The sequence below is a fragment of the Chlorocebus sabaeus genome, chromosome 17, assembly GCF_047675955.1.
Source record: "Chlorocebus sabaeus isolate Y175 chromosome 17, mChlSab1.0.hap1, whole genome shotgun sequence".
Classification (NCBI taxonomy): Eukaryota; Metazoa; Chordata; class Mammalia; order Primates; family Cercopithecidae; genus Chlorocebus; species Chlorocebus sabaeus.
In genome coordinates this window covers 30,591,469-30,617,252 of record NC_132920.1, presented here as the reverse complement: position 1 = coordinate 30,617,252, position 25,784 = coordinate 30,591,469, and the positions used below count along the sequence as shown (strand labels likewise).

General features: G+C 50.0%; 2 protein-coding genes and 1 long non-coding RNA gene across 3 annotated transcripts; 2 read left to right on the top strand and 1 right to left on the bottom strand.

Moving 5' to 3' along the window:
- Positions 1–2,159: 2,159 nt before the first annotated feature.
- LOC140708938 (uncharacterized) lies at positions 2,160–9,632 on the top strand. The gene is made up of 3 exons (XR_012089249.1): positions 2,160–2,247; positions 4,490–4,659; positions 8,714–9,632. It is a non-coding gene; the product is annotated as an uncharacterized lncRNA (long non-coding RNA).
- MUCL3 (mucin like 3) lies at positions 3,916–14,965 on the bottom strand. The gene is made up of 3 exons (XM_007973179.3): positions 14,884–14,965; positions 4,522–6,746; positions 3,916–4,062 (listed from the first exon to the last, which is right to left on the bottom strand). The coding sequence occupies exons 1-3, from the start codon at positions 14,963–14,965 to the stop codon at positions 3,916–3,918; spliced, it is 2,454 nt and encodes an 817-aa protein (XP_007971370.3).
- An 8,515-nt stretch (positions 14,966–23,480) lies between these two features.
- On the top strand, positions 23,481–24,706 carry SFTA2 (surfactant associated 2). Its single transcript, XM_007973178.3, has 3 exons — positions 23,481–23,770; positions 24,011–24,099; positions 24,233–24,706. The coding sequence occupies exons 1-3, from the start codon at positions 23,614–23,616 to the stop codon at positions 24,317–24,319; spliced, it is 333 nt and encodes a 110-aa protein (XP_007971369.3). The 5' UTR covers positions 23,481–23,613; the 3' UTR covers positions 24,320–24,706.
- The last annotated feature ends 1,078 nt before the right edge of the window (positions 24,707–25,784 follow it).

Sequence of the window (25,784 nt, the reverse complement as noted above, 5' to 3'; positions counted from 1 at the left end):
TGTCTCCTTCAGACTTGTGTCCTTCGTGTCCTCTCCAATTGATAATCCACTTACCAGTTAAGATTCCAAAGAGAAGCATCACCTGGATGCAGGAGGTGGGGGGTAATTTCCCTCACCTCATCTTGAAATAATCCACGTGGGAAGTTATCTAGAGTGCCTGGGTTCTAGAGCGGAGATGGGTTCCAGAGGGGGCCTTGATGCCTGGTGTCTCAATGGGACGTGAAATTGCAGGAAGAATTAAAAACTCGCCAGGAGCAGCGTTCTGGGATGAGTAAGATGAGTTGGGGTAGGATCCAAGACAGTGAGGACTGGGAACGCTGGATTCCTGGTTTCTGAGGGTTGCTCCCACAATGTCTGGCTCAGTTTCTTTTCTCACTTGACCATAGCTGTGGCATTTATAGTTGCCACCAGGCAGGGGAAGTCACAACTTCTGGACCCTCCCTCTCCAGGGAGGGGCATCTTAAGGCCCTGACAACATGAGGAAAGAAGCAGGGAGCGGGAGAGAACAAGGGGATCAAATCTGTGAGAGGAGACGAGACCCACCCTCCCAGCCACAGGTCAGCAGAAACCGGTTTTCTCTGGGGATGTCTCATTTCTGGGACAGAGGCCTTTGTAGAAGGCAGAGGGGAGAAAAATGGAGGTTGCTGTGTCCCAAATCATTGGATCTTCTTATTGTGCCAGCACCTCTCCAGGGACAACTGGGCACTGTGAGGGGAGGTTGTAGAGCCTGTGACTATCAGGCGAGTTAATGTGTGTCAGGGGACAGAGGCTGGCAGAAAAAAACCCTGCCGTGGGATACTGGCGGTGAGGCCAGAAGACGACTCTGGACGTTCAAGGGACTGGAAAGGGAGGCCTGGATTCTGGAAGAAGAGGTTGGACACACTCTCGCAAATCTAAATTATATTCTGTTGCTTAGGTGGTCCATATAACATCCCACCCATCTAGATTGGGGCTGCCTCGGTGTGAGAACCTGGCTCCACTGAGGAACAAAGTGAATGGAGAAAATAAAGTAAGTCTGTTCCATAGGAGCCGTGTGGGTTTGAACGGGGCTCTTCTCTTGAGCCTCGGTTTTCTCATCTGTGAAACAGGCCTCCTAACTTGCAGGGTGATGGGAGGTTCACAGGTGCGATGTAAGTGAAAGCACATCACAAACGTGTGTCAGTTTTATGGCCAATGTCTCAGGGATAGGAGCGACGCCCAGGCCTGTCAGTGCGGCCCCCCCCGCCCCGCCCCGCCCCGGGAACTGAGCTGGGAGGAGGGGATGCGGCGCTGTCGGGCTGGGGAAGAATGAGGGAGGACCGCAGTTTGGGGAACCGGAGTCACCTCTCCAACTCCGCCGGGACAGAAGCTTCCGGCGCCCCGGCCGCCGCCTGCCCTTGGGGCACTCGCTTCCCCGAGGTGTCCTCCCCGGGGGCTGAGGGAGCGCATTCTCTCCTGTCCTACTCATTAAGTAATTATCCCTAATGAGGGCCCAGTCCTGGAGCTTGTTAAAGGATTTCCGCCTGGATTTCAAAGTGATAATTAGCGGGGAACGGAGAGGGGAGAGAAGTGGGAAGGAGGCACCCGCGGCGCCCCAAGGCCCACAGTCCGCGTTTGCCGGGCGAAGAACCTCCCCATCCCCGTTTAACCCCTAGTGCTGTATTTTGGTGTCTTGATAGGGGAGGGGTCTGTCCGGTTGGATGTTTAGGATTCTAGGGACAGAGATGTTTTTATTTCGTTTTGTTTTTGAATTGGGGTCCAGGCTGAGTTTAGGGGTATCTGCATCCCTCCCAGGGCAGAGAGAGACTCTTGTCCTGGCAGATACCACAGGCTGAGTCACCACCTGCTCAGACAACTAAAATCCAGGCGTCTTCCTCCTTTTCTCGAGGGCGCTCCAGCCCCTTCCGGAACCCAGGTGTCCCTCTACCTCCTTTCTCCAGGGGCCTAAATTTGGGTCCCTCTGGCACCTGGCATGCCCGCTGAGAGTCAAGCTTCAATCTTGCCCTTAGCAGAGTGGGTTTCTGGTCGGAGATTCAGTAATAAGGGCCTTCCCAGCCCAGCCAGGGCCAGATAGTTCAATGACATCAGTGTCAGGGTTGGGATTACTGACCATGATAGGTTTCCAGCTTTCAGCAAATGGGGATGCCCAAAGGAACAGATAGTGAGTGACCTGTGGCCCCGCTGTTTGATTCTGGATGGAGTTACGTTTAGGAGCCTGGCAGCAAAGTGGGGCATCTTTTCTGTTAGTGACGATGCCATCTTCCTCTGGTAAGAGAGCCAAGGCTGCATGGGTGATGGGAAGTTTCTGTTGGGAATGACATGGGCACAGAATGGTTTTGGAGGAGGTCTGGTGTCCTAACATAAATAGGGGGCATAGCAGATACTCACGGAGTTGGGCTTAATGAGTTAGGGTGTTGTTTATTCTGTATAGCACCTACCTTGTGACAACTCTTGTTAAATTATTTAATTTTAATTTTCCTATCTTTGTGTCTCAGGTGAGAACTATGTCTTATACTTCTTTATATCTTCAACAGAGTATATAATAGGTGCTTTCAAATACTTGCTTTTTAATTGACAGGTTTTTCTACTCATTTTGCCACCATGCGAATAAACCCGGCCTGCACTGAGGCTGGCTCTTATCTAAACCCAGAAAGGAGGCATTTTTGGAGCAATAGAAATTCAGCCTCCCCTTTCTTGACCCTCCATAGATTGCCAGTCCTGCCCTCCATCTCCTCCGGCTCCTTCTCTTCTGTAAGGTCTCAGCCGGAGCCAGGAACACCAGTCAGAACCTTCTCCTAATGGATAGTCTAATAACTATGATGCCCTTTATAAACATGTTATACTTTATTATAAAAAAGGTCAGTAGAAGGAAACTATTATCATCATTCTTCTTTTCCCCTCTGCCCAATCAGTAGTAAGGTGAAATGGCCATAAGAAGAGAGAGAGAAAATGTAGAAAACACATAGATGAAATGACTACAAGGAGGAAAATTGGAATCTGGGGTGAAGGTGGGAGGGGGAGAGTATGGGGATGGTAGAGAAGATGGGTAACTTTTACGACATAAAGCTACAGCTGACTTTTGGTGGAAGAGACAGGAAGATAAATGCTGAGACACCATCAGGGAAAGTCTGGGATGGAGATCAGTGGGTGAGACTGCTGGCCAAACAAAAATCCCCTCCTTGTGTGTCCACCCACAACCCAGCAAGCCAAACCAACAGGGTGTCCGCTGTAGACGTTTAGGAAGACTAAGGGATTTGGGAGGAAGAGGGGTCAACCATGTGGATGAGAGAGATTTGTGATTTCTTCTGAACTTTTTTTTCTCCAGGGCATGGAGAGAGTGGAGAAGGAAATAAATTCTTTTTCCTTCTTGAATCTGTTTTTTTGGTTTGTTTGTTTGTTTTTTTGTTTGTTTTTTTAATTAAGAAAATGGGGCGGAAGCAAGGGTCCTGAGAACTCAGAGATGAGCCCGTTTACACACAAACTCTTAAGTAATAGTGAATGGAAATAACAATGCTGTCCTGAAACCCAGAGACTCTGCCCTCAGTCTCTCCCTTTCCCCATAATCCCCACTCACAAGTCAGTCTGGGGCATTGCCTTCTAAGGCTCCTGTCCTTTCTTTAGGACTCAGTGCAGTTCTGCATTGGTCCCCCAACATGTCCATCAAACACCTTTTCGTTCTCAGACCATCACATTCTACAGAGAATGTCTGCTCGTATTATTCATTCTTTGTTCTTTGACCCCTAAACTTACACCCTCCTTGCTTATCACTTCATTCCCCAACCAGTTTCAATGAAGAACAGAGGAAGGGTTAATACTGGTAACTGTCAGTATTCTCTGCCCTTCCTGTAGTCCAGGAAATAGAAATTGTGAGTCCAGTTCCTCATCCAGGAAAGGGGCAGAGCATGGAAGAGCCAGGGCTGGGCTCCTATTCCAAGATCACCGTGGGGAAGGGATCTGGCCCATGCCAAGATTCTGCTGCTCCATCAGGTAGACTGGGTAGGAATTGGGGCCACCCTCATCCTCTGGGTCATTGTCCTGGGTGTTCTGGGTTAGTGTTCGGCGTGTCCGCATCATATAGGAGACCTGTGATTGGGATGAGAAAGGAGGAATGAGAACCATCTGCGATTTGTTTTTCTCAACACTCACCTCAGGTCTTCATTCTGTTTTCAAGATTCCATCCAAACCTTGATGTTTATTCCAGCTCTAGGTCCAATACAATAAGTCCCAGTTCCCTCCTCTACCATATGCTCCTTGTCCTTATACCTCCTATTCTCATACCCCAGACTCTCCATCCCCGACACTTTCTCTTTCATGCCCTTTCATTCTCAGCCACAGCCTTCTCTCCAGTTCCAGCTTTTTACCTCCTGTGTATTTATTGTCTTTCTCCTCAGTTTTCACCAAAACTCTTCCTCTATTACTGTTCCTCCCACTTCTGCCACGTCTCTTTTCCTAGACTCATTATTCCCTGTAACTCTGACCCTTAATGTGTCCCCAATTCCCTATCCCATAGGTTGATTTCCATGAGGCACATCTGTCCCTTACCAAGAAGACCAGGCCAAGGAACACCAGGAGGAGAATCACAGCCACCAGGACCACAACAACTATGGCCCATGCAGGGAATGAATCATTCTCTCCCATCTGTCCAGCATGGATACCTTTCTGTGAGTCATCTTTATTGAGGTATGGATGGCTCACATTGCCTGGGGCCTCTAATGTGATAGAACTCAACTTCATTCTACGTGTAATGAGGGTGAAAGAACCAGTGGGCACCTGATGAGTAACCTCAGTTTTATTTAGATGAGAAGAGGTAGTAGTGAGAGATTTGTCTCCTGCGACCTTGACTGAAGGTTTTATAGTCTTTGTGACTGCTGCTGTTTTTTCTGGGTTTTCTGTGGACTTTACTGGGGCTTTTATGGTCTCAGTGGTCAGTGTGGTGTTCCTCAGGTTTTCTGTAGGCTTTTTTGGGACTGATGTGTTTTTCTCTTTGGTGGATCTGGTCTTCTCTGAGTGTAGTGTAGGCTTTTCTGAGGCTCTTGTGGTTTTCTCTGTGGCTGACATGGTCTTTTCTGGGTGTTCTGTAGACTTTTTTGTGACTTGTGTCATCTTCTCATGGGCCAATGTGGTCCTTTCTCCATGTTCTATAGGCTCTGCTGGGGCTGGTGTGATCACATTGGCTGATGTAGTCTGTTCTCTATGTTCTGTAGACTCTGCTGCAGATGAGGTGATCTTGTCATTGGTTGATGTGGTCCTTTCTCCATGTTCTGTAGGCTCTGCTGGGGCTGGTGTGATCACATTGGCTGATGTAGTCTGTTCTCTATGTTCTGTAGACTCTGCTGCAGATGAGATGATCTTGTCATTGGGTGATGTGGTCCTTTCTCCATGTTCTGTAGGCTCTGCTACAGATGGTGTGATCTTCTCATTGGCCAACGTAGTTTTTGCTCCATGTTCTGTAGGCCCTTCTGGGGATACTGTGATCTTCTCATTGGCCAATGTAGTCTTCTCTCCATATTCTGTAGGCTCTACTGGGGATGGTGTGGTGTTCTCAATGGCCGATGGGGTCATTTCTTCATGTTCTGTAGGCTCTGCTGGAGATGGTATGGTCTTCTCATTGGCTGATGGTGTCCTTTCTCCATGTTCTGTAGGCTTTGCTGGGGATAGTGTGGTGTTCTCATTGGCAAATGGGGTCATTTCTTCATGTTCTGTAGGCTCTGCTGGGGATGGTGTGGTGTTCTCATTGGCTGTCCTTCCTCTATTTTCTGTAGGCTCTTCTGGGAATGGTGTGATCTTCTCATTGGCTGTCCTTTCTCTATTTTCTGTAGGCCCTGCTGGGGATGTTTCTGTGTTCTCATTGGCCAGTGGGGTCCTTTCTCCATGTTCTGTAGGCTTTGCTGGGGATGATGTGGTCTTCTCATTGGCAAATGGGGTCCTTTGTCCATTTTCTGTAGGCTCTGCTGGGGATGGTGTGGTTTTCTCGTTGGCTGTCCTTTCTCCATGTTCTGTAGGCTTTGCTAGAGATTGTGTCTCATTGGCTGATATGGTCTCGTGTATGTTTTTTGTAGTTTTTGTCAGGAGCTTATCTGAGGCAACTGTTGTTCTGTAATCTTCAGTTTTTTCTGACTCTTCTGGGGTTCCTGTAGTCTTGTATGTTGTTTTTGAGGCTGCTGTGATTTTTTCTGAAAAAGATGTGTTTTTTTGCTTGGTCTGTGAATTGCCTGAGTTGTGAAAGGAAGTTGTAGTCTTATGTGAGGTGGTACTTTTATTATCCAAAGTACTCATGGACTTTTCCGAAGATCTTCCAGTTTCATCTGGTTTTCTTGTTGCTGTTGATTTGCCTGTTGTGGACTTATGACAATTTATTTTGCTCTTGGGTGCTGGCGTTATATGTTTTTTTTCAGAGGATTCTTTATGTGCGGTAGTGGAGTAAGCAGGATCAACAGAGTGCTGATTCTGGATCATTGGGTCTTTCCCTTGATTGCTGGAGTTTTCTTCAGAAGAGGGAGGAGCCTCATGATTATCTGTAGAGCTTTTGTGGTCTGCAGTTTTGGAGTTGTCTATAGGCTTGTCAGTTGGCTTAGAAGGGCGTGTGGTGGTGCAGTGGCGTTTTCGCTCATGGATTTCTGTAGATTTAGGGAGCTCTGGAGGTCTTTGTCCTAAATGAACAGTGTGATCCAAAGGGATACTATAAACAAGGCCTGGAGTGAGGGGAAATATGTGATCAGATGTTGAGAGTTCCCCAGTTTTCTGATATTCTTGGAATGCAGCAGCACCTGTGGAGGGAGAGAGGCAAATAAGAAACTTCCCCATGATCTTCTCCAACTCCCGCTTCCCACCTCCTTCTCTAGGGGATCTCTTTGCTCCCCACAGTATGACTCCCCAGTCAGTCTCCTTTGAATACTATGATATCTATTCCCCATTCTCACCTCCAGCCCCTGGGCTCAACCTGTGCCTTCAGCAAGCCTGCCACCTCATCCCCTTCCACATCTCCTCAACTCTCCATCTCAAGGCCTTCTGGCTTTAGGGCATCTTTTCTGATCTGCCTAAACAGATTAAATCCAGCTTCATTTCAGTGCTTGAAAAGGTCTTTATTCATCATTCTGTCCTGTTACCTTCAACTTCACGTTACAGTTGTTTGTGTGCCTGCCGACCTCCACTCCCTGTCACGCCTATCCAATGATAAGGTTTTGAGGGCATGTATGGACTAGCATTTTACTGTGCAGGTGCCCCTTTAGGGTCTGTAACTTATGGAATGGAGTCTCCTTTCCATGGCATAGCTGAGAAGACCAGGAGTAAACATTAGACTCTCCACCTTTCCATAACATTCTAACACCATCCCAAATGTAACAGTGTGAGAAATTGAGGTAAGACCTCTGGCAGAACTTCCCATAGGGATTAGCAGGTAGACACAGGTTGTGAGTGAGAGATGCATAAGAAGAATGGAGGATGAGTAGAGGAAGGGGATGGGAAGTTTTCATTTCGGAGATAAAGTTGGATGAGGAGAATGGATGAGATGACCCAACCCTTATGGTTACCCCACTGGGTCCCCCTCTTCACACATTTAAAGCCAACTGGGGATAGATGAAGGGGGCCATCTTGAAAGGAAAAGAGATCTGCTTGGGGGTCCTGACAGGAGTAAACGAGGCAACTAGCTTGTGGGAGGGACTGACTATGTTTAAGGACAGGGTGTGAGAGAAAACGCCCCTATCAGTGGACAGATGCACGCCTTAATTCCATAGAAAAACAACCTGATGGAGACAGAGGAGATGTCTCTGATACCTAGCCAAAAGAGTGAAGGCCAAGAGATCACCAAAGAGTGAAAGAGATAGTGTCATTACATAACTGAGGTTTCCAGTCCCTGTTAGCTTAAGGCGGCAACCAGAACCTGGACCTATTCCCAATCACAAGAAACCACAGTCCACCTGCCTGCTGATGGGCAGAATCGGCCTGGGGAGCTCAGTCCTTGAAAGAAATATGGGCGGGACAAGAAGGGTGTGAGGTTAATAGAGAAGCCCAAGTCTCTGAAAGGAATTGAGAGTGAGGGGAGAGAAGGGGGCTGAATGATCAGGCCTGCACTCTGCTCTCCCAATCCCATTACATGATCTCCTTGGCAGCAATACCAGTAATAGCTGTTGTTTATTGGACACCTTCCCCAGCCCTGGGACGTGGCCTGTGGCCTCACAGACATTCTCTTTCTGGATTCTCTTCTATGGTGATTGGTCTCCCAGTGCTCCACAAGGCTCTTTAGAAGCGGTCAAGTTCCCCTATTTTACATCTGAGAAATTTACATTTCATGGAGGAAAAGTGACCTGGACATAGTCCCACAGCAATAGCAACGGGCAACCTTTCTGGAGCTCTACAATGAGAGAGGCAGGTTCTACAAGTGAGGGCATACGTTAACTTATTTACTTTTCACAAGAACCTGTTGAGGTTGAGAACTATTTCCTATTCTCCCAGTTATATAGATGAAGAAACAAGGTTCTGAGTGGTTAAGTAATCTTCTCAAGGACACCCAGGAAGTAAGAGGTCGAGACAGAATCCGAACATGCATCTGGGCTCCTGGGCCCAGTTCATTGCTGGGTCGACCACAGTGCATAGCCAATAGGTCAGCCCAGTCTTTTAAAGAAGGAAGGACACTGACATGTGTGGACTCCCTGAAAGGTGCTGTTCATATATTTGTTTATTTAATCAAATAATTATGAACCTGTGAAGTGAGGATGGTGATCTTACTGTTTTACAGGTGGAGAAAGGAGATGCAAAGAGGTTAAGTAACTGGCAAAATTAGACTTTTCACTGTGCCCCAGGGATTTTAAACATGATAAGGGATGAATGACTATCTATCCAGTGAATAAATGAGCTGGCAGCAATGCAAAGGGCAATTTCCACTGACCTTAAAGAATCAGAGGACAGGTTTGGCATCCAGGCTCAGTCCCTCAACAGTTTTGCATTCTTGTTCAGGTCACTTAAGTGCTCTGAAGCTCCATGTTCTCAACTGTAAATAACCATGATGCTGACTGCACCAGCTAAATGTGAGGGTTAAAGGAAGTATGGACCATGGCAGACTCTGGAGCACAGAAGCTGTTTAAATGTTTGTTGAATCCACATTGTAGTCTCTGAAATAATCTCATGCCTTGCCCTGTCCTTTCTGGTTGTAAGGGGAGCCTGAGCAGTAGCCCTACCCTCCTGCCTGCCCCATCCACCTCTCACCTGCTGTGGCCACCCTCTTGAAAACAGCGGTCTCTGCATTCCTGGGCCACTTTCTGATCATCACTTTCTGATATGTGATAAATACAATTAAATTTCCACTATGGCAAGGGTTTTGTTTTTGTTTGTTTTTTTTGTTTTTTGAGACGGAGTCTCACTCTGTCGCCAAGGCTGGAGTGCAGTGGTGTGATCTGGGTTCATTTCAACCTCCACCTCCCAGGTTCAAGTGATTTTCCTGCTTCAGCCTCCTGAGTAACTGGGACTACAGGCACGTGCCACCACGCCCAGCTAATTTTTTGTATTTTTAGTAGAGATGAGGTTTCACTGTGTTAGCTAGGATGGTCTCGATCTCCTGACCTCATGATCTGCCTGCCTCAGCCTCCCAAAGTGCTAGGATTACAGGCATGAGCCATCGCGTCTGGCCAGGATTGTTGTTGTTGTTGTTGTTGTTGTTGTTGTTGTTGTTGTTTTTGAGACAGTCTTACTCTGCACCAGGCTGGAGTGCAGTGGTATGGTCACAGCTCACTGCAGCCCTGACCCCCTGGGCTTAAGCAATCCCCCCGCCTCAGCCCCCTGTCAGCTGGAACTACAAATGTGAGCCACTATGCCCCTCTCCCCCTTTTTTTTAAAGACACAGGGTCTCACTATGTTGGCCAGGCTGGTCTCAAACTATGGTCCTCAGTGATCCTCTTATCTCAGCCTCCTAAAGTATTAGGATTATAGGCATGAGCCACTGCGCCTGGCCTGGCCTGCCCTGGCAGGGATTTTTATTTGTTTTGTTTGTCACTGTCTCCAGCCTAGAACAGTATCTGGTCCATAGGAGGCACTTTGTAAATATTTGTCGAATAATGAATGAAAGAACAAGACTGATGAAAATTCCTTAGAAGCCTTGCCAATAACGTTTCATAATGCACATTAAGTAGAAACCAAATGTATTTGTGACCTCCGCAGGCTGGAACACCAAGGGGCAACTTCCGCTGTTAAGTAATTGAGCTCTGAGATGAAAAGATGTTGAAAGAAGGCCTCTGGCCCACCAATTCTGGGATACCAGTTCTCATTAAACCACAGGATTACAGTCCATAACTAGACTCAGGTAACAAGATTTTAGAATTTTAGATCTGCATCAAACAGTTGTGGAACCATAGATTGTAAAAAGCTGAGGTAAAGCTCAAGGGATTCCTTGGTCCTGACACAGCCAAGAGGCAAATCAGTGTAAACCCCCAGGACAAAAGAAGCATCTCTTCCCCAGACGATCTACTTTTGGTAGTGACTTACTTCCCTAGGAAGTTTTCACCAGGAGATATTCATTCCACATACAACCATCATAGCCTGAAAAGAACTGTTTTGGTCATTGAAGAATAGGCAGGAGGTGCAGAAGAGAAAATCCAACTTTAGCACAAGACATTGTGGATGGATATTCAGTTGGGATAAAAGAATAAGAACAAATCCCACAACATCAAAACAATGCACAGTGCCAAAGGTCCCTGCCATCTGCTTCGTTCACTCATTTGAAAGGGAGGACATCAGCTGGGCACAATGGCTCGCACCTGTAATCCCAGCACTTGGGGAGGCCAATGTGGGCAGATCACCTGAGGTCAGGAGTTCGAGACCAGCCTGGCCAACATGGCAAAACCCCATCTCTACTAAAAATATGAAAACTAGCCGGGCATGGTGGCAGCAGCCTATAATCCCAGCTACTCAGGAGACTGAGGCAGGAGAATCAGTTGAACCTGGGAGGCAGAGGTTGCAGTGAGCCAAGATCATGCCACTGCACTCCAATGTGGGCCACAGAGTGAGAGTCTGTCAAAAGAAAAAAGAAAGGGAAGGAAGGAAGGAAGGAAGGAAGGAAGGAAGGAAGGAAGGAAGGAAGGAAGGAAAGGAGGAAAGAAGAAAAAAGAAAGAAAAGAAGGAAGGAAGGGAGGGAGGAAGGGAGGGAGGAAGGGAGGAAAGAAGAAAAAGAGAGAAAGAAAGAAAGGAAAAGAAAGAGAAAAAGAATGAAAGAAAGGAAGGAAGGAAGGAAGGAAGGAGAGAGAGGGAGGGAAAGAGAAAAAGGGAAGGAAGGAAAGGAAGGGAGGGAGGGAGGGAGGAAGAGAGAACATCTTACTAAGCAACTCATGCCTTGGAGTCTCTGTCAGAGCACGTTCTCCCAAAAGAGCATCTCTAGTGTTTCCTGGTATCCTTACCCCCATAAATGGCATGCTCCATTTGCAATAATGTGGGTAAATGCTTGTTAAAATACCTATACAGTATTAGTTCAATAAGTGGCTTAAAACACAGACATAGAAAAAGAAAACTGGTGGGCACAGTTGCTCACACCTATAATCCCAGCACTTAGGGAGGCTGAGGCGGGAGGACCAGTCTGGGCAACATAGCGAGACCTGTCTCTACAAAAAAAAAAAAAAAAAAAAAAAAGGAAAGCTAAAGGGAGATATAATCAAATGATTGCCTGGGGACTAGGGAGTATACAGAGAGATTTTATTTTTTTTCTGATTTTTTCTATTTTCCATTTTCTACAATGAGCATACATTATTTGTGTTACAGAAATTAAATCAAATAGCATTTGTTATAGGAAAATGTTCTTGTTAGATTCTTCCAAGGACCCCAGTCCCAATTCCCATCTCCTGACTCACCTGTGCTCCCTCAGGTGTGTTCATCTGGACTGTGCCTGTGCCTCCCTCTGATGATTTAATCTAGACTGCACCTGTGCCTCCCTCGGATGATTTAATCTAGACTGCACCTGTGTTCCCTCTGATGATTTAATCTAGACTGCTCCTGTGCTCCCTCTGATGATTTAATCTAGACTGCACCTGTGTTCCTTCGGATGATTTAATCTAGACTGCACCTGTGTTCCCTCGGATGATTTAATCTAGACTGCTCCTGTGCTCCCTCTGATGATTTAATCTAGACTGCATCTGTGCCTCCCTCTGATGATTTAATCTAGACTGCATCTGTGCCTCCCTCTGATTATTTAATCTAGACTGCACCTGTGCCTCCCTCTGATTATTTAATCTAGACTGTACCTGTGCTCCCTCGGATGATTTGATCTAGACTGCACCTGTGCTCCCTCGGATGATTTAATCTAGACTGCACCTGTGCCTCCCTCTGATTATTTAATCTAGACTGTACCTGTGCTCCCTCGGATGATTTGATCTAGACTGCACCTGTGCTCCCTCGGATGATTTAATCTAGACTGCACCTGTGCCTCCCTCTGATTATTTAATCTAGACTGCACCTGTGCCTCCCTCTGATGATTTAATCTAGACTGCACCTGTGCTCCCTCTGATGATTTAATCTAGACTGCACCTGTGCCTCCCTCTGATTATTTAATCTAGACTGCACCTGTGCCTCCCTCTGATGATTTAATCTAGACTGCACCTGTGCTCCCTCTGATGATTTAATCTAGACTGCACCTGTGCTCCCTCGGATGATTTAATCTAGACTGTACCCGTGGTTCTGTGACTGCATGATGCAGACTCTGGGGTTCCAGGATCTAGTTATCTGTCTGCGTGTTGACTGGTCCTGTGGACAAATGTCAGGGCCCTCTCACCAGAATGGTAGACTAAAGGGCTTCATCCCTCCCAGTTGTCCCTCTTCCTGTCCTGCCCAGGCCTTTCTCTCTGCTGGGCACAGCCGTGGACTAGCCCTGATTCACACTCCAGTTCCACCCGACCTCATCACAACCCAAGCCCAGCCTCAAGCCATCCCCACCTGTCACCTACTCGCTCTTGTCTTCAAAATCTGCAGAATGGGAGCAGCCAGCTCCCATCGTCCTCCCCACCCCTCCCTCCATCCCGCCCTGCCACGCCTATCTCCTCTCCGAGACCACGCCCACATGGCCCCATCGGAATCTCAGGAATTCAGATCTCTGCCCTGAAGCAAATCTCAGAGCTACTGTGTATGGAGTGGATTCCCTTCCGCCCCCTGCAGGTTCCTCTTCCTTAAGCTGCAAGATGGAAGGAGGAGAGAGCAGCCGGCAGACAATCCGCCTGAGGGGAAGCGGAAGGAAAGGCAGGCGAGATGGGGCCAGGAGGTGTTGGGCAGCTCTGGTGCCTCTGTCTCCAGACCCTCAAGGTAGGGGAGACAGACATCAAGTCGGGGCACAGACAGGACGCACTGCTGATATCTTTCAGAGGCAGCTCAAAGATTCCTCAGTTCCCGCCATTCACCACCCACCTGCCCCTGCCTCCACCCCTGGCCGCAACCTGCCTGCGCTCAGGGAAGGGGCACTGCCTCTAACATCACCCTCTGTCTGCACTACTGGAAGGAGAAGGTGCTGCCTGCCTGCCCTGCCCCCAGTACTGCTTGGAGGAGACTTCCAGACTCACGACTGTCCCAGCCCTGGTTTCAGATCATCAACGCCGTTACTGTGGATGGCTCTGTCCTTAGATGACTGTCCAGTGGGTAGACAGTGTCTCTGAATCTGCTGCTGTACATCTGCCTTGTGGAGACCCTCCTCCAAATTGCCCAGGCCCTCCACACCGCCCCTGTGTTTAGCATCTCTGCTCCCTGAGTTCAGTTGCAGTCCGTTTCTTGACTAAGTGAACTAATTTCATAGGGTTTGTTTTGTTCGTCAAACTTGTCCATACTCATTTTCTCTCAAAGCCCTGAGATGTTTTCCAACTGTAAGACAAGGACAGAGCCTTTGATGCACACTTTTCTGAGTTGCCATGTGGATTAAATGACTAAACGTGGATGAAGTCCCTAGAGCAACACCCGGTGCGGTGTAAATGCTGTGTAGGCAACAAATATTGGTACGGCCGGGCAGCAGCATCCAGCCCGTTTTACAGATGGTGTGGAAGGCCAGAGTAGCCAAATGGGTCAGAGTCAGGACTGGAAACTAGGTCTGCACAAAACAGAGCTCTCAAGAGAGAAGTTCCACCTGTCCCCCAGGGCTGGGGGCAGTGGAGGTGGAATCCCTGCTTACCTCCCTCTAGCTGTGAGATATGGGGTATAATCACGCTGAGTCCACTCTCCTCAACTATAAGATGGGATATTATTAGCCACCTCAGGTGATGCTGAGATGAGATGAGTCTCTGGGTGCGGTGGCTTACGCTTGTAATACTAGTACTTTGGGAGGTCGAGGCAGGCAAATCACTTGAGGCCAAGCATTTGAGACCAGCCTGGCCAACATGATGAAATCCTGTCTACTAAAAATACAAAAAATTAGCCAGGCATGGTGGCAGGCGCCTGTAATCCCAGTTACCCAGGAGGCTGAGGCAGGAGAATCGCTTGAACCCGGGAGGCGGAGGCTGCAGTGAGCCAAGATTGCGCCACTGCACTCCAGCCTAGGCGACAGAGCGAGACTCCATCTCAAAAAAAGAAAAAAAAAAAAAGAAGAAGAAGAAAGAAATCACCATGAGCAGCTGTGAATTCCATGCACGGAGCTGGAGTTGGTGTTCAACAAATGTCAGGTGCCTACCCCCACCACACAGGGCTGCCACCCTCTACAGTGTCTTTATGCAAACTTGAAACCCCCTCTGGATGGGTGCAGCCCTGTGAGCCATGTTTTAAAGAGCAGAGCACAGGCTGGATTTCATCTCCTACTACATGTCCCTTAGCCAGCAAACTTGAGCAGAGAACACTCTAGACAACTGTCTGTAGCAGCCCTGTGCCCGCTCCCTTCATTCCTTTCTATTTGTTGTCCAACTCTATGAGCACTAAGAAACAAGCCGTTTCTATCTTCTGTACCCGCTGTGGGCATCTTACCTGCCTCCCAAGAAGCTAGAAGGAAGAGGAGGCAGCACTGGAGGCCAAAGGTGGAGCAGAGGCTGTGGACCGTCTGGGCCATGTCGGAGCTGGGTGGCTGCTTGGGGACCATGGGCTATGGACCCCTCACCTTATATGGAGCCAATCTTGACGTCATGGGGGCTGGGGCTCCTCAGGACTAAGTCTTAAACAAATGGAGCCACCCCAACCCACAGGGGAGCCCTGATAAGAGGAGACCGCAGCTGCTGCGTCATGGAGCCAGGCACGTGGGTGCCTGCTGAGGGGTGGGATCTGGGGGCAGGGCAGAGGAACCAGAAAGGAGCAGGCACCTGAGCCAGCCCCAGTGGAGAGAAGTGAGGGTGGTGCCTCCAGGGCTCTGGGGAATTGGGGAGCAGATGGCCCGGTTCTAGAAGGACTGAACTCTGGCTGGGAGCAGGATGGGGTGGGGTTCACATTCTGATCTGTGTCCAGCTTCACATGCACCCTCCTACCTCTCCCACGTCAGCCCAGCTTCCACACCCCTTATTCACACATGGTCATTCTTGCCACTTTGGGCGGAGCTGTCCACGAAGATCAGGTGAAAGAGCAAAGGCGAGAGAAAGCCCTCGAATGACCCTCACTGCAGAGACAGGTGCTTCATGATGTTCAGTGGTCATACAACAATGTGTGGAGAGTGCAGACGGAGTGACAGAGACAAGACACAGAACCACAGGGACAGATGTCACACCCCTCACCAGGGACACAGGTCAGGCCACCCAGAGGGACCGAGGCCAAGATCTTTGGCCAAGAGATGCTGTACATACAGGGGCTTCTGCTTTCACTCTACCTCTTCCCTCCCACCTCAGCTCAGTGGCTGTCTCTTTGCCTCAAAGTCCCCATTCACTCCTATACAGAAATGCAGACATCTCATTTTTAGGAGCACCCCGGAGCTCCCCCTTTCCTTCCTCAGTTCCTGCCTAACGCAAGCATTAGCTCAGAGACTCACTTGTCTCCCCAGTGACAGTGCCTGGGGCTGGAGTAGGGGAGGACAGACTCCCTGGGTCTCTAGCACAGATAAGTCACAACCCCTTTCTGCCCACTGTGGGTCTCCATGGATGGAAAGTAGGCACCTTGGATCCCTGCTGTGTCGTCAGAGCCTGGGACAGTGTCTGGCACACAGTAGGCAATCAATAAATGTTTCCACTCCACCTGGACAGAGTGGAAGCCAGGGCCAGAGGATGCCTTTCTGAGGGAAGTGGGGGCAGGCAAAGGCCGTAGAGAAGTCCAGGACTTGAGGGCAGGAGGCCAGGCCCTCAGGGCATTTGGGCTCATGAGAGGACTAGAGAACTGGACACGTGGGTTTCTCTCCTTACTTGGCGTGACTTATCCCTAAGCCCTGGGCAGGGCTGGAATAGGTGGGAAGAGGAGGCCAACTGCTTATCAATGTGATTCATGGGAGATTAATGAGGCTCCATGGAGTCAGGCCAAAGACTGACTACTCAGAACTGGGCAGCCTGCCTCCCAGGCAATGTATCCTGCAGGATGGAGAAACTAAGGCAGAGACAGGCTGTCCTCTGCAACTCCATGTGGACTCGGCTGACTGACAGACCCCCTTTTCACTGGTCCCCTTCCCCATCCTTTCCCCAGGGACCCAAGCCTCTAGGACAGTGGTTCTGTACAGGGAGGAGCAATTTTGCCCACACCAAGGAACATTTGGAAATTTCTAGAGACATTTTTGTCGCAATTTGGGGTGGGATGCTACTGGCATCTAGGGGGTAGAGGCCAGAGATGCTGTGGGACATCCTGTAATGCCCGGAGCAGTCTCCACAACAAAGAATTACCCAGCCCAGGACACCAATTGTGCTGAAGTTGAGGGTCTCTGCTTTAGAATAAGCATTAACCAGGGTTTGTGAATGAACACCCCCTTCCCTTCTCTCTTAGCTACAACTCCACCCCAAGGACCCTGGTGTCTGGGGTGGAGAAACCTGGAGGTAGGTGGAGGCCCAAAACAGTCTCTTACAGTCAGTCCATGTTGCTTCGTCTGAGCTGGAGGCTGAGAGACCAGTCACAAAACAGCCCTGCCAACTACCAATGTTTGGGCATTTCTATGTACTGAAGAATGTACTAAGCACCTCACCTGTGAGTCATCACCTGTCACCCCTCACTTTACAGATGAGGATAAATGAGCTTCAGATCAGGGAATGACTTGCCCTTGTAAGTGGCAGAGACCGGGCTTGGCCCTTCTGGGCCTGCATGACACAAAAGCCCATGTACTTGGGCAAACCCACAGCGTCTGCGAGACAAGTGGAGGAAGTGCCATTTTATTTAGCAATAACTTGTTCACCACCTTCCTGGAGAGGACTGAGGGGGCACCACAGAGGACGGTTCTGCACCTGCCCTGAGGGGAAAGAATCGGAGGGCCCTGGGGGCTCAAGAGCCAGCCTGAGGGGGCTCCCTGTGGAGGAAGGTGAGAAGGGAAGCCATGAGCAGACTGTCCTCAGCTAAAGAGCTTCTCTGATCGTCAGGGAGGAGGGTGGGACTAGGAAGAGAGGGTGAGGAGCAGAGATTCCAGCTGTCCAGACCTGGGCTCCATGAGGGCTGGAAGGTGCCTGCAGGCCACTTAGCCCTGGTCCTTCCTTCCACGGATGAGAAAACTGTCCTCAGAGAAGCTGGGCACCTTCCCGCAGTCTGCATGGTTGGCAGCAGGGCAGAGAGCAGAATCTTGTGACTGACAGTGGACTCCTCCTTACGCTGTGGGTGGAAGAGACCTGGGGGCCAGTGACCCCAGGAATCTACCTGCAGAAAAAGGTTCCGGCTAGGGTGAATGGGATAGGGGAGTCTAGGAATGAGACTATTTGGGAGACGAAGAAGGAAGGCCAAAGGGTAGGCGCTCAGCTGCCCCTGCCCCACCTTGCATTTGACAGAGTAGCGCTGACTGGCGGCCTCCGCCTCATGGTGGAAGCTGTAAGGGGTCATGGAGCCACAGCCACACGGAGCCACAGCCACTCCCTCCGGAACTGGCAGGCCTGTGAGATGAGGGAAGGGTATGACGGGTCAATCAAGGGGCCTGAGAACCTGCTGCTCAGTCCAGCTCTTCCCGTGAACTGCTGCTTCCTCTTGGCAACCCAGGCACTCAGTGTTCCTCTTTGAGCAAAAACAGCAATAACAATGAATAAGTCTGTATATTGAGCACTTACTATAATACATGCCAAGCACCATTAGTGCTCGCTCTGCGTAAGCTTATTTGATCCTCCCAACCACCCTTTCAGATGGATGCCATCATTCTCATTTATCCAGGACTCAATTACCTCATCTGGAAAATGAGGAGTAGTATTTCCTATATCACTGGCTTGCTGTGAACTAAAATATGTACAGCGCCTAGCACATAATCAGTGCGATGTAAGTATTATTTTTTAAGTATTATTATTAATGAAGAATCTGGAGCACAGAGAGGTTAAGTAACTTGCACAAGGATTCAAACCCAAGTGAATGTGGCTCCACAGAGCTGGTCCTTCATTGCCTAGAGCTGAGTTGAGCGCTTCCCCGCGCCAGTCAGCCTCCAGCACTCCCCCACCTCTTTCAGTGGTCCCAACGCCCCGTCCCTGCCAGAACAGTGTTTTTCTCAGCCACTGAGACAACGGCTCTCTTTCCCTCCCTGCAACAAGCCCTGCAAGCTGTCACTCCCTCCCCAAAGCCCTGTTCTCCTCTGAATCCTGGGGCACCAGGTCCCAGCCCCACTGGCACAGGGATCCCACACATGGGACCACAGCGTTGCTCACCTTCTTGATACCATACATTAGGTTGACAATTGCTGCCACCAAAGTGAGAGTGATCAACACAATGGCCCAGTCTGAGACAGAGTCCTTCTGGGGTTTCAGACCTAGGGCACAAAGACAGGGCCAGTGACTGAGGCAGGTGATGCCTCCAGCCCCCCAGACCCCCACTGCCCTCTGACTTTCCATCTTTCTTTCTGTGACTGATGTCCCTGACTCTGAGACCTCATCTCTCTGGTGTTTTCTCCTATCACCTTGGAAGCAGAATCTCAGCAGGGGTGGGGGTGGGTGTTTAAAGAGCTTCAATCTAAGTCTCAATTGCCTCTTCCCTGTGGACATGTCTGTCAGTCCCAGACTCATCCCTGAGGTCCCCACCTCACTGACTTTCTCAGGCCCTATTGTCCGCATCCCTGGGTCTGTGATGCCTCTGCACTGGGAGGGTCCTCAGTAGGCACTCTCTTTTCCCCTAGCCCCAGTTCTCCCCACCACTCCACCCTGATTCTTGTTCTTAAAGGGAACCAGAGCCTGCTCTCCTGTCTTTCTTCCATTCGTTTCCTGCCCTCAGACTTCCTGTGGGGTATTCCTCAAGCTCCCCTTCTAGGAATGAAAGGGAGGGGAGGAGGAAGATGGAGGAAGGAGGGGTGATCTCTGGAGGGAATGCCTCTCGCCCTGGACAGAGAGATTAGATCATGAGGAAGAAAGATGAAAACCTTTCGAGAAAGCAGCTAGGTAACAGACATCTGGCAGTTGGTCTGACCACAGGCCGCCAAAACACCTCTGACTACAGACATCCTCAGACAGATTTAAAACACAGTTGAAAGCAGGCGCTACTGACTATCCCTGAACTCCTCCCAAGGAGCCAGGGGTGGCTGCAGGGGAATGAGATCGAATAGGCCCATCAACCTTTTACTGTAACGCCTAGAAGAGTGCCTTAACTGGCCAGGATGCTGAACCCAGGGGACGTGGTGGCCACTCCAGCCATGGTGGCAGTGGAACCCCCTAAGACAGCAACACTCAGTGCTGAAGTCCCGGGCACAGTTGGAGCAGTTCCAGGAGCACTGGAGGAGGCAGGTCCTAAGAGGGCAGAGGGAAAAAACAGAAGAGATTCAAGCAAGAGCAAAGCAGAAGTCACATCAAATGAACCCAAAGACAAGACCCTAGCAAGCTTTTAGAATAAATTGATGAAATGATGTTACGAAAATCAAGACTGAGAATAACCAAGACAGTCTCTTAAAAAAAAAAAAAAGGAGAACTTACACTATAAGATCTCAAGAGTTGCTGCAAAGCTGTAGTCCTTAAGCACTGTGGCCCTGGAGTAAGAACTGACCGATAGGCCGGGCACAGTGGCTCACGCCTGTAATCCCAGCACTTTGGGAGGCCGAGACAGGCAGATCACCTGACGTCAGGAGTTCGACACCAGCCTGGCCAACACGGTAAAATCCCGTCTCTACTAAAAATGCAAAAAAGTTACCTGGGTGTGGTGGCGGGTGCCTGTAATCCCAGCTACTCAGGAGGCTGAGGCAGGAGAATTACTTGAACCCAGGAGGCAGAGGTTGCAGTGAGCCAAGATCGCACCATTGCACTCCAGCCTGGGCAACAAGAGTGAAACTCCATCTCAAAAAAAAACACTGACCGACAAACCCACACAAATACAGTCACTTGACTTTCAGGACAGGTGCTCACTGTTCAGTGGTGGGGACAGGAGAGGGTCCTTGGAAATAATGGTTCTGGATATTCATAAGAAGAAAAAATTGAATCTTGACTTCCACCCCACTCCATACACAGAAATTAATTTGAGTTGGGTAATAGGCTTAAGTTCGAAAGCTAAAATAATAACGTTTCTGGACGAATGCAGAGGAGAATATTTTCATGACCTTGAAGTAAGCAAAAAGTCTTAGGATTAAAAGGCAGTAATCATGACAGAAAAAGGTGATGAATTGGAAAACAGAAAGAGAGGCCCTTGTATAGCCACAAAGACAAGGGAGCTGCTTCCAGTGAGGTTCTGGGAAACTGCCAGGCTTGCAGGAAGCCCCACCCCAGAGCTACAGACCGAGCTGAAGAGTTCTCCAGAGATGGGTTGAGCAACAGAAATATCACCTGATGATGTGGAGACTGTTCCTGAAGTGCTCCTAGAAACAATTGGAGCTAAAGGCTGAGGACTGCTGGGAAAACTCCCAGAGGTTGAAGAAGCTGTTGAGACACTCCCAGAGGTGGTGGGGAGACTTCCAGAGATAGTGGGGACAGTTGCAGAGATAGTGAGAAGACTTCCAGAAACAGTGTGAGACTTCCAGAAACCGGGGAGAACTCCAGAGACAGTGGGGAGACTTCCAGAGACAGTGGGGAGACTTCCAGAGACAGAGGGGAGACCTCCAGAGACAGAGAGGAGACCTGGGGATACTGTGTCAGAAGTCCCCAGTAGGGTCAGCTGAACTGTTGAAAAAAGAAAAACCATAGAAGAGTTGGCCATCCCACTGGGTCCAAAGTTCATGTCCTGCCTCAAGACCTCCTGTCCAGGCCCGAGTGCTCACTGGGTCTGGACAAGGCCTGCAGGCCCAGGAGCAGTACCAGCATAGTGTCCATGGCGCCAGTTGAAGCGTGTTGGCCAGGCCCATCTCCCAGGCTCTTAAAAGGCTCTGGGGCCTATTACGAGTCCCGGGAGAGCCAGGTGTGCCAGGGCCTCCATCGACACCAGAATCTCCATCCGTAGGGAGAGGTCATCAAGCTGTCCCAGAGGATTAACCTGTCCCAGCCTGATCCCAGGAAGCACTGGATGAGGGGGAGAGTGAGTAAGAGCCTGCGGGCTCCCCGACCTGGCCCTTGGGCTCTTCCTGGATTAGGGACCTGTCCCCCAGGTCTGAGTCAATCCATAGCCCAGACCATCCTTTAAAAGGGTAGACCCAAATGTCCTATCCCAAGGTCATCCTCTTGTTCCTAGAAGTACAACCATTGGAAGTCAGGACGTATGAGTCCCTCAGGGAAGCAGGATTTGGAAGCTGGAGTTGTAGGGGGACCATGAGGGTCTAGGACTGTGCATTTGACCTTCTAGAAACCTAAGGGTCGGCTGGGAAGGTCAATACCTGAGCCATCTCTCACCTAGATGGCTGCGGCCCACAGAGCTTTCCGTTCCTTTGACAGGGAAGGGGAAAGGGGAGATAAGGGGCACCAAGGAAGACACGTGTCATGTTTTGGGACAGTGTGATATGGAAGGTCAGAACCCAGCTCTGGAGCCAGACAGCCCTGAGTCCCTGGAAGCTCAGCACGAGGGCTGAGTCCACTGCGCTGGCATCCACCACTGCGCTGGAATCCACACACTGAGCTGTGCATTCTCTGGCAAGTCACAGACCTCAGTCTTAATTTCACCTCTAAAATCAGGGTAATCTAGTACCTACTTCACAGGTGCTTATGAGCTATAAAGGAATACTTAGTGATGAGCCTAGCACATGCCTGTAGAAAGCGTAGGGGAGGCCAGGTGCAGTGGCTCATGCCTGTGATTCCAGCACTCTGGGAGGCCGAGGTGGGTGGATCACCTGAGGTCAGGAGTTGGAGACCAGCCTGGCCAACATGGTGAAACCTCGTCTCTACTAAAAATACAAAAAATAGCCGGGTGTGGTGGTGGGTGCCTGTAATCCTAGCTACCCGGGAGGCTGAGGCAGGAGAAGATCGCACCACTGCACTCCAGCCTAGGTGACAGGGTAAGACCCTGTAAAAAAAAAAAAAAAAAAAGGGGGAGAGGGAGGAAGGGAGGGAGGGAGGGCTCCTACTCTTCTCCAAGGAAGATCTCTCTGCGTTCCCAAATTCTACCTCCTGCTCATTCCTCCTGTGCCTGCTGCTCTTCTCCTCCATGTTTTCTTCCCACTGTGGTCTTCCTGTTCTCCTGTGCAAGTCTGGGAGTCGCTGGTTGCCTCACTTTACATTTACAGTGCAGACCTCTATCTCTGTTTCCCCATCTTGCTTTTGCTCTCCCACTACCTCTGCCCAGTGCACTCTCTGCTTTCGTCCCTCTGTGCTTAGTCCCGCTGGCTTTGGGGAAAGTGGAAAGGCTGCATAGGGAAGAGGCAAATAGGAAGACGCAGGCCTGTGCCCTTGTGTGTTCAAGCGAGTTGCCATGGCTGGTGTGTCCCTGTGTCTGGCTAGGGACAATCTAATCGCTCTGCTACTGGTTGACTGGGTGACCTTAGCAGGTCACTTACCCTCTCTGTGCTTTACTTTCCTAGTTTCTAAAGAGGGTCAGTAACTCCCTCTGCACATCTGTCCTGTGCTTGCCTGTCCCAGCGCTTGCCTGTAGGCGTCTCGGCCGGGAGTAGGTGGGCGTCCTCTTTTCATGGCTGCACAAGGCAGGGGTGGGAGAATGTCTGAGGAAATTCGTGTCTCCACCTGACAATCTAGGATGCGTTAGAGCAAGTAAAACAGAATGTTCAGCAATGGAAGTTCCCATGACCAGATTTCTCATCTAGAAAGCCACCAAGGCTCGGGGAGCAATGTTCACAGTCCATTATAGACCCAACTCCTTGTTCTACTCCTTCTCCCCTTTTCACTACTGCACTTGACTAGTCTTTAAAAAAAAAGCTGAGGCAGCAGGACACCTGGGTTCTGGAAGAAACTTGGCTTAATCCACCCCTCCCTTTTGGGCCCACATTCCTGAGTCCTTCGGTGTCAAGAATGATGAAAATTAACTGCAGTTAATAATTAATCTCTAAAGAGCCTTGGGAGGTCCGGGCATGGGTGGGGTCCAGACACCTGCAGGAGGGACGCCTCCCTGGTCCCTGTTTCCCTCTTCATCTCCCTGTCTGTAGGACCAGCACTCACTCCCTCAAACCTGAAGACACAAGGTAGGGGTGGGACACCGAGTGAAGAGAGGGAATCTCCTTCTGTTTTCCCCAAGAGCACAGTGAATGGTCCTCTCCTGGGTCCTCTCTTACTGGGAGAACTGGAAAATTCAGTTGACCAGATTCCCCCTCCCACTTCCCCTCAAACACTTATGCTAAGGCTTGAGTGGGGTGTAGAAAGCAGGCCTGGCAAGGAGAGGCCACTGGGACTTCAGTGTCTCCTCCATCCCAGGAGTGTGGTGGCCACTATGGGGTCTGGGCTGCCCCTTGTCCTCCTCTTGACCCTCCTTGGCAGCTCACATGGAACAGGTGAGGGCTAGAGGGCAGGACTCCTGGGTCCCTGTGGCGTGAAGAGGCCAGAGAAAGGGAGTGGGACTCCATGGTCCCTGAGAGAGACAGAGACACCCCAGTCCTGAGCTTCCAAGAGGCTCTGGAGGGGCGCTGTTGGGGAAGAGGAACTGTGCTGGGGAGCGTGGGCAGGAAGGTACTGGGTGTCCCGGAGAATCAGCCCTGACTGCCGGGTGCTAAGCCGTACTTCTGGATCCACAGGGCCACGTATGATTTTGCAACTGAAACTGACGGAGTCTTTTCTGACAAATTCCTCCTATGAGTCCAGCTTCTTGGAATTGCTTGAAAAGGTAGTTCTTTGGGAGGGGAAAGGATGGGGCTGTGTGTTTGTGAGTCAGTTTGGGCCTTTGCTGGGGTCTGGCTATCTCCGCGGTGGGAATGGAGAGCTCTCTTACATCGCGCCCTTTAACCCTTTGTTCCCAGCTCTGCCTCCTCCTCCATCTCCCTTCAGGGACCAGCGTCACCCTCCACCATGCAAGATCTCAACACCGTGTTGTCTGCAACACATGAGAGCCACTGAAGCCTGTGTCCTTCTTGGCCCAGGCTTTTGGGCTGGGGGTGCAGGGGGTGGGCCCTGACCCTGTCTTTCAGCAGCCCCCACCCTCCTGAGTGGCAATAAATAAAATTCAGTATATGCTGAATTCAGTAACTTGCTTGACTCTGTGAGTCCCTGAGCACAGAGTTGGCAGGAAGAGGGGGTTGGATGCTCAAGTCTCTGACTGTCCCCCTGCTGAGCAGACGGTTCCAGGGATGGACACTCTCTCCCTCAACACCAGTGTCACAGGCTTAGAAGGCATCTGGGGAGTTGTTTGGGGACACTCACACACCACACACATATACGCATGCACATGAACACACCCCGAACTGAGATCTTCGGAACACCTGGGAATAAAGAGAAGCAACATTTATTGAAGTCCTGCATTTCTCCTGCGTCCCTATTTCAGTGTTTGCAGCAGTCTTGAATGTGGCATACTAGGTATCATTATCCTATTTTACAGATAAGGAAATTGAAGCTCAGAGAGGGCAAGTCACTCGCCTGAGATCTAGTAGCAGTGGAGAAGTCAGGCACCAGACGGATGTCTTGGTTTAAGCAAGATTTTTATTTCATTTTTTTCTTTTGCTTAAGCATTGGGGCTGGGGACTCAAAAACCCAAGAAAGAGACATAGGCAGAACACCCCCAGGACATGGCTCCCCTGACCCAAGAATCCACGCAGGTAATCAGGGTGGGAAGTGGGTGGGCACTCAGTTGAGAGATGAGGGGTTCAGTTTGTGAGAGGATGCCCAGCCAGGCATAAGTGCTGGGGAGGAGAGGCCAGGTGCAAGCCGAGCCTGTGCTGGCTAACCACGTGAGTATGAGGTAACACCAGTCCACAAGTGAATTCCTGGGCATGTTTCTCATCCTCTTGGAGCCTCCATTTCCTCACTCGCAAAATAGGGACAATGATGGTACCTGCTGTAGTGTGACAGGTCCCCTACCTGGTTACTTACAGGTGTAGGCCGCTGCCTGAATCCTGAAGGCCAGGTGACCAGCCAAGGTCACGGTGCCTGGCCAAGGAGCAGGTGTCCCTGAGCACCCAAACATCCCGGAGAGTATCTGGGAACCCACCAAGGAAAACAGTCCATTTGCACACACGGTAAGCAAAGAGTCAGAAAATTAGCTTGAAAGCAGCTTCAGGATGGGAGGCAGCACAGATCGCTAAAGCTGTCCGCTGCCATCCAGGAGAGCCTTGTATGTAAGTCCTAAAAACCTCGTCTACTCACCAAGCTGGACTTGTCTGAGTCACTTTTTGGCCTCTCAGCTCCCTCTCAGTTTGCGGGAAGGTGGTTTTTTTTGTTTTGTTTTGTTTTTTTACACAATTCTGAGTTTTTCTCATTATTCCTGCACCATCAGATTGTGAGGATCACACAGGTAGCTACTTAGGGACATACCACAGCCTGTCTTACGGGTCGTCAGCAGGATAGTAGGGATTGCTG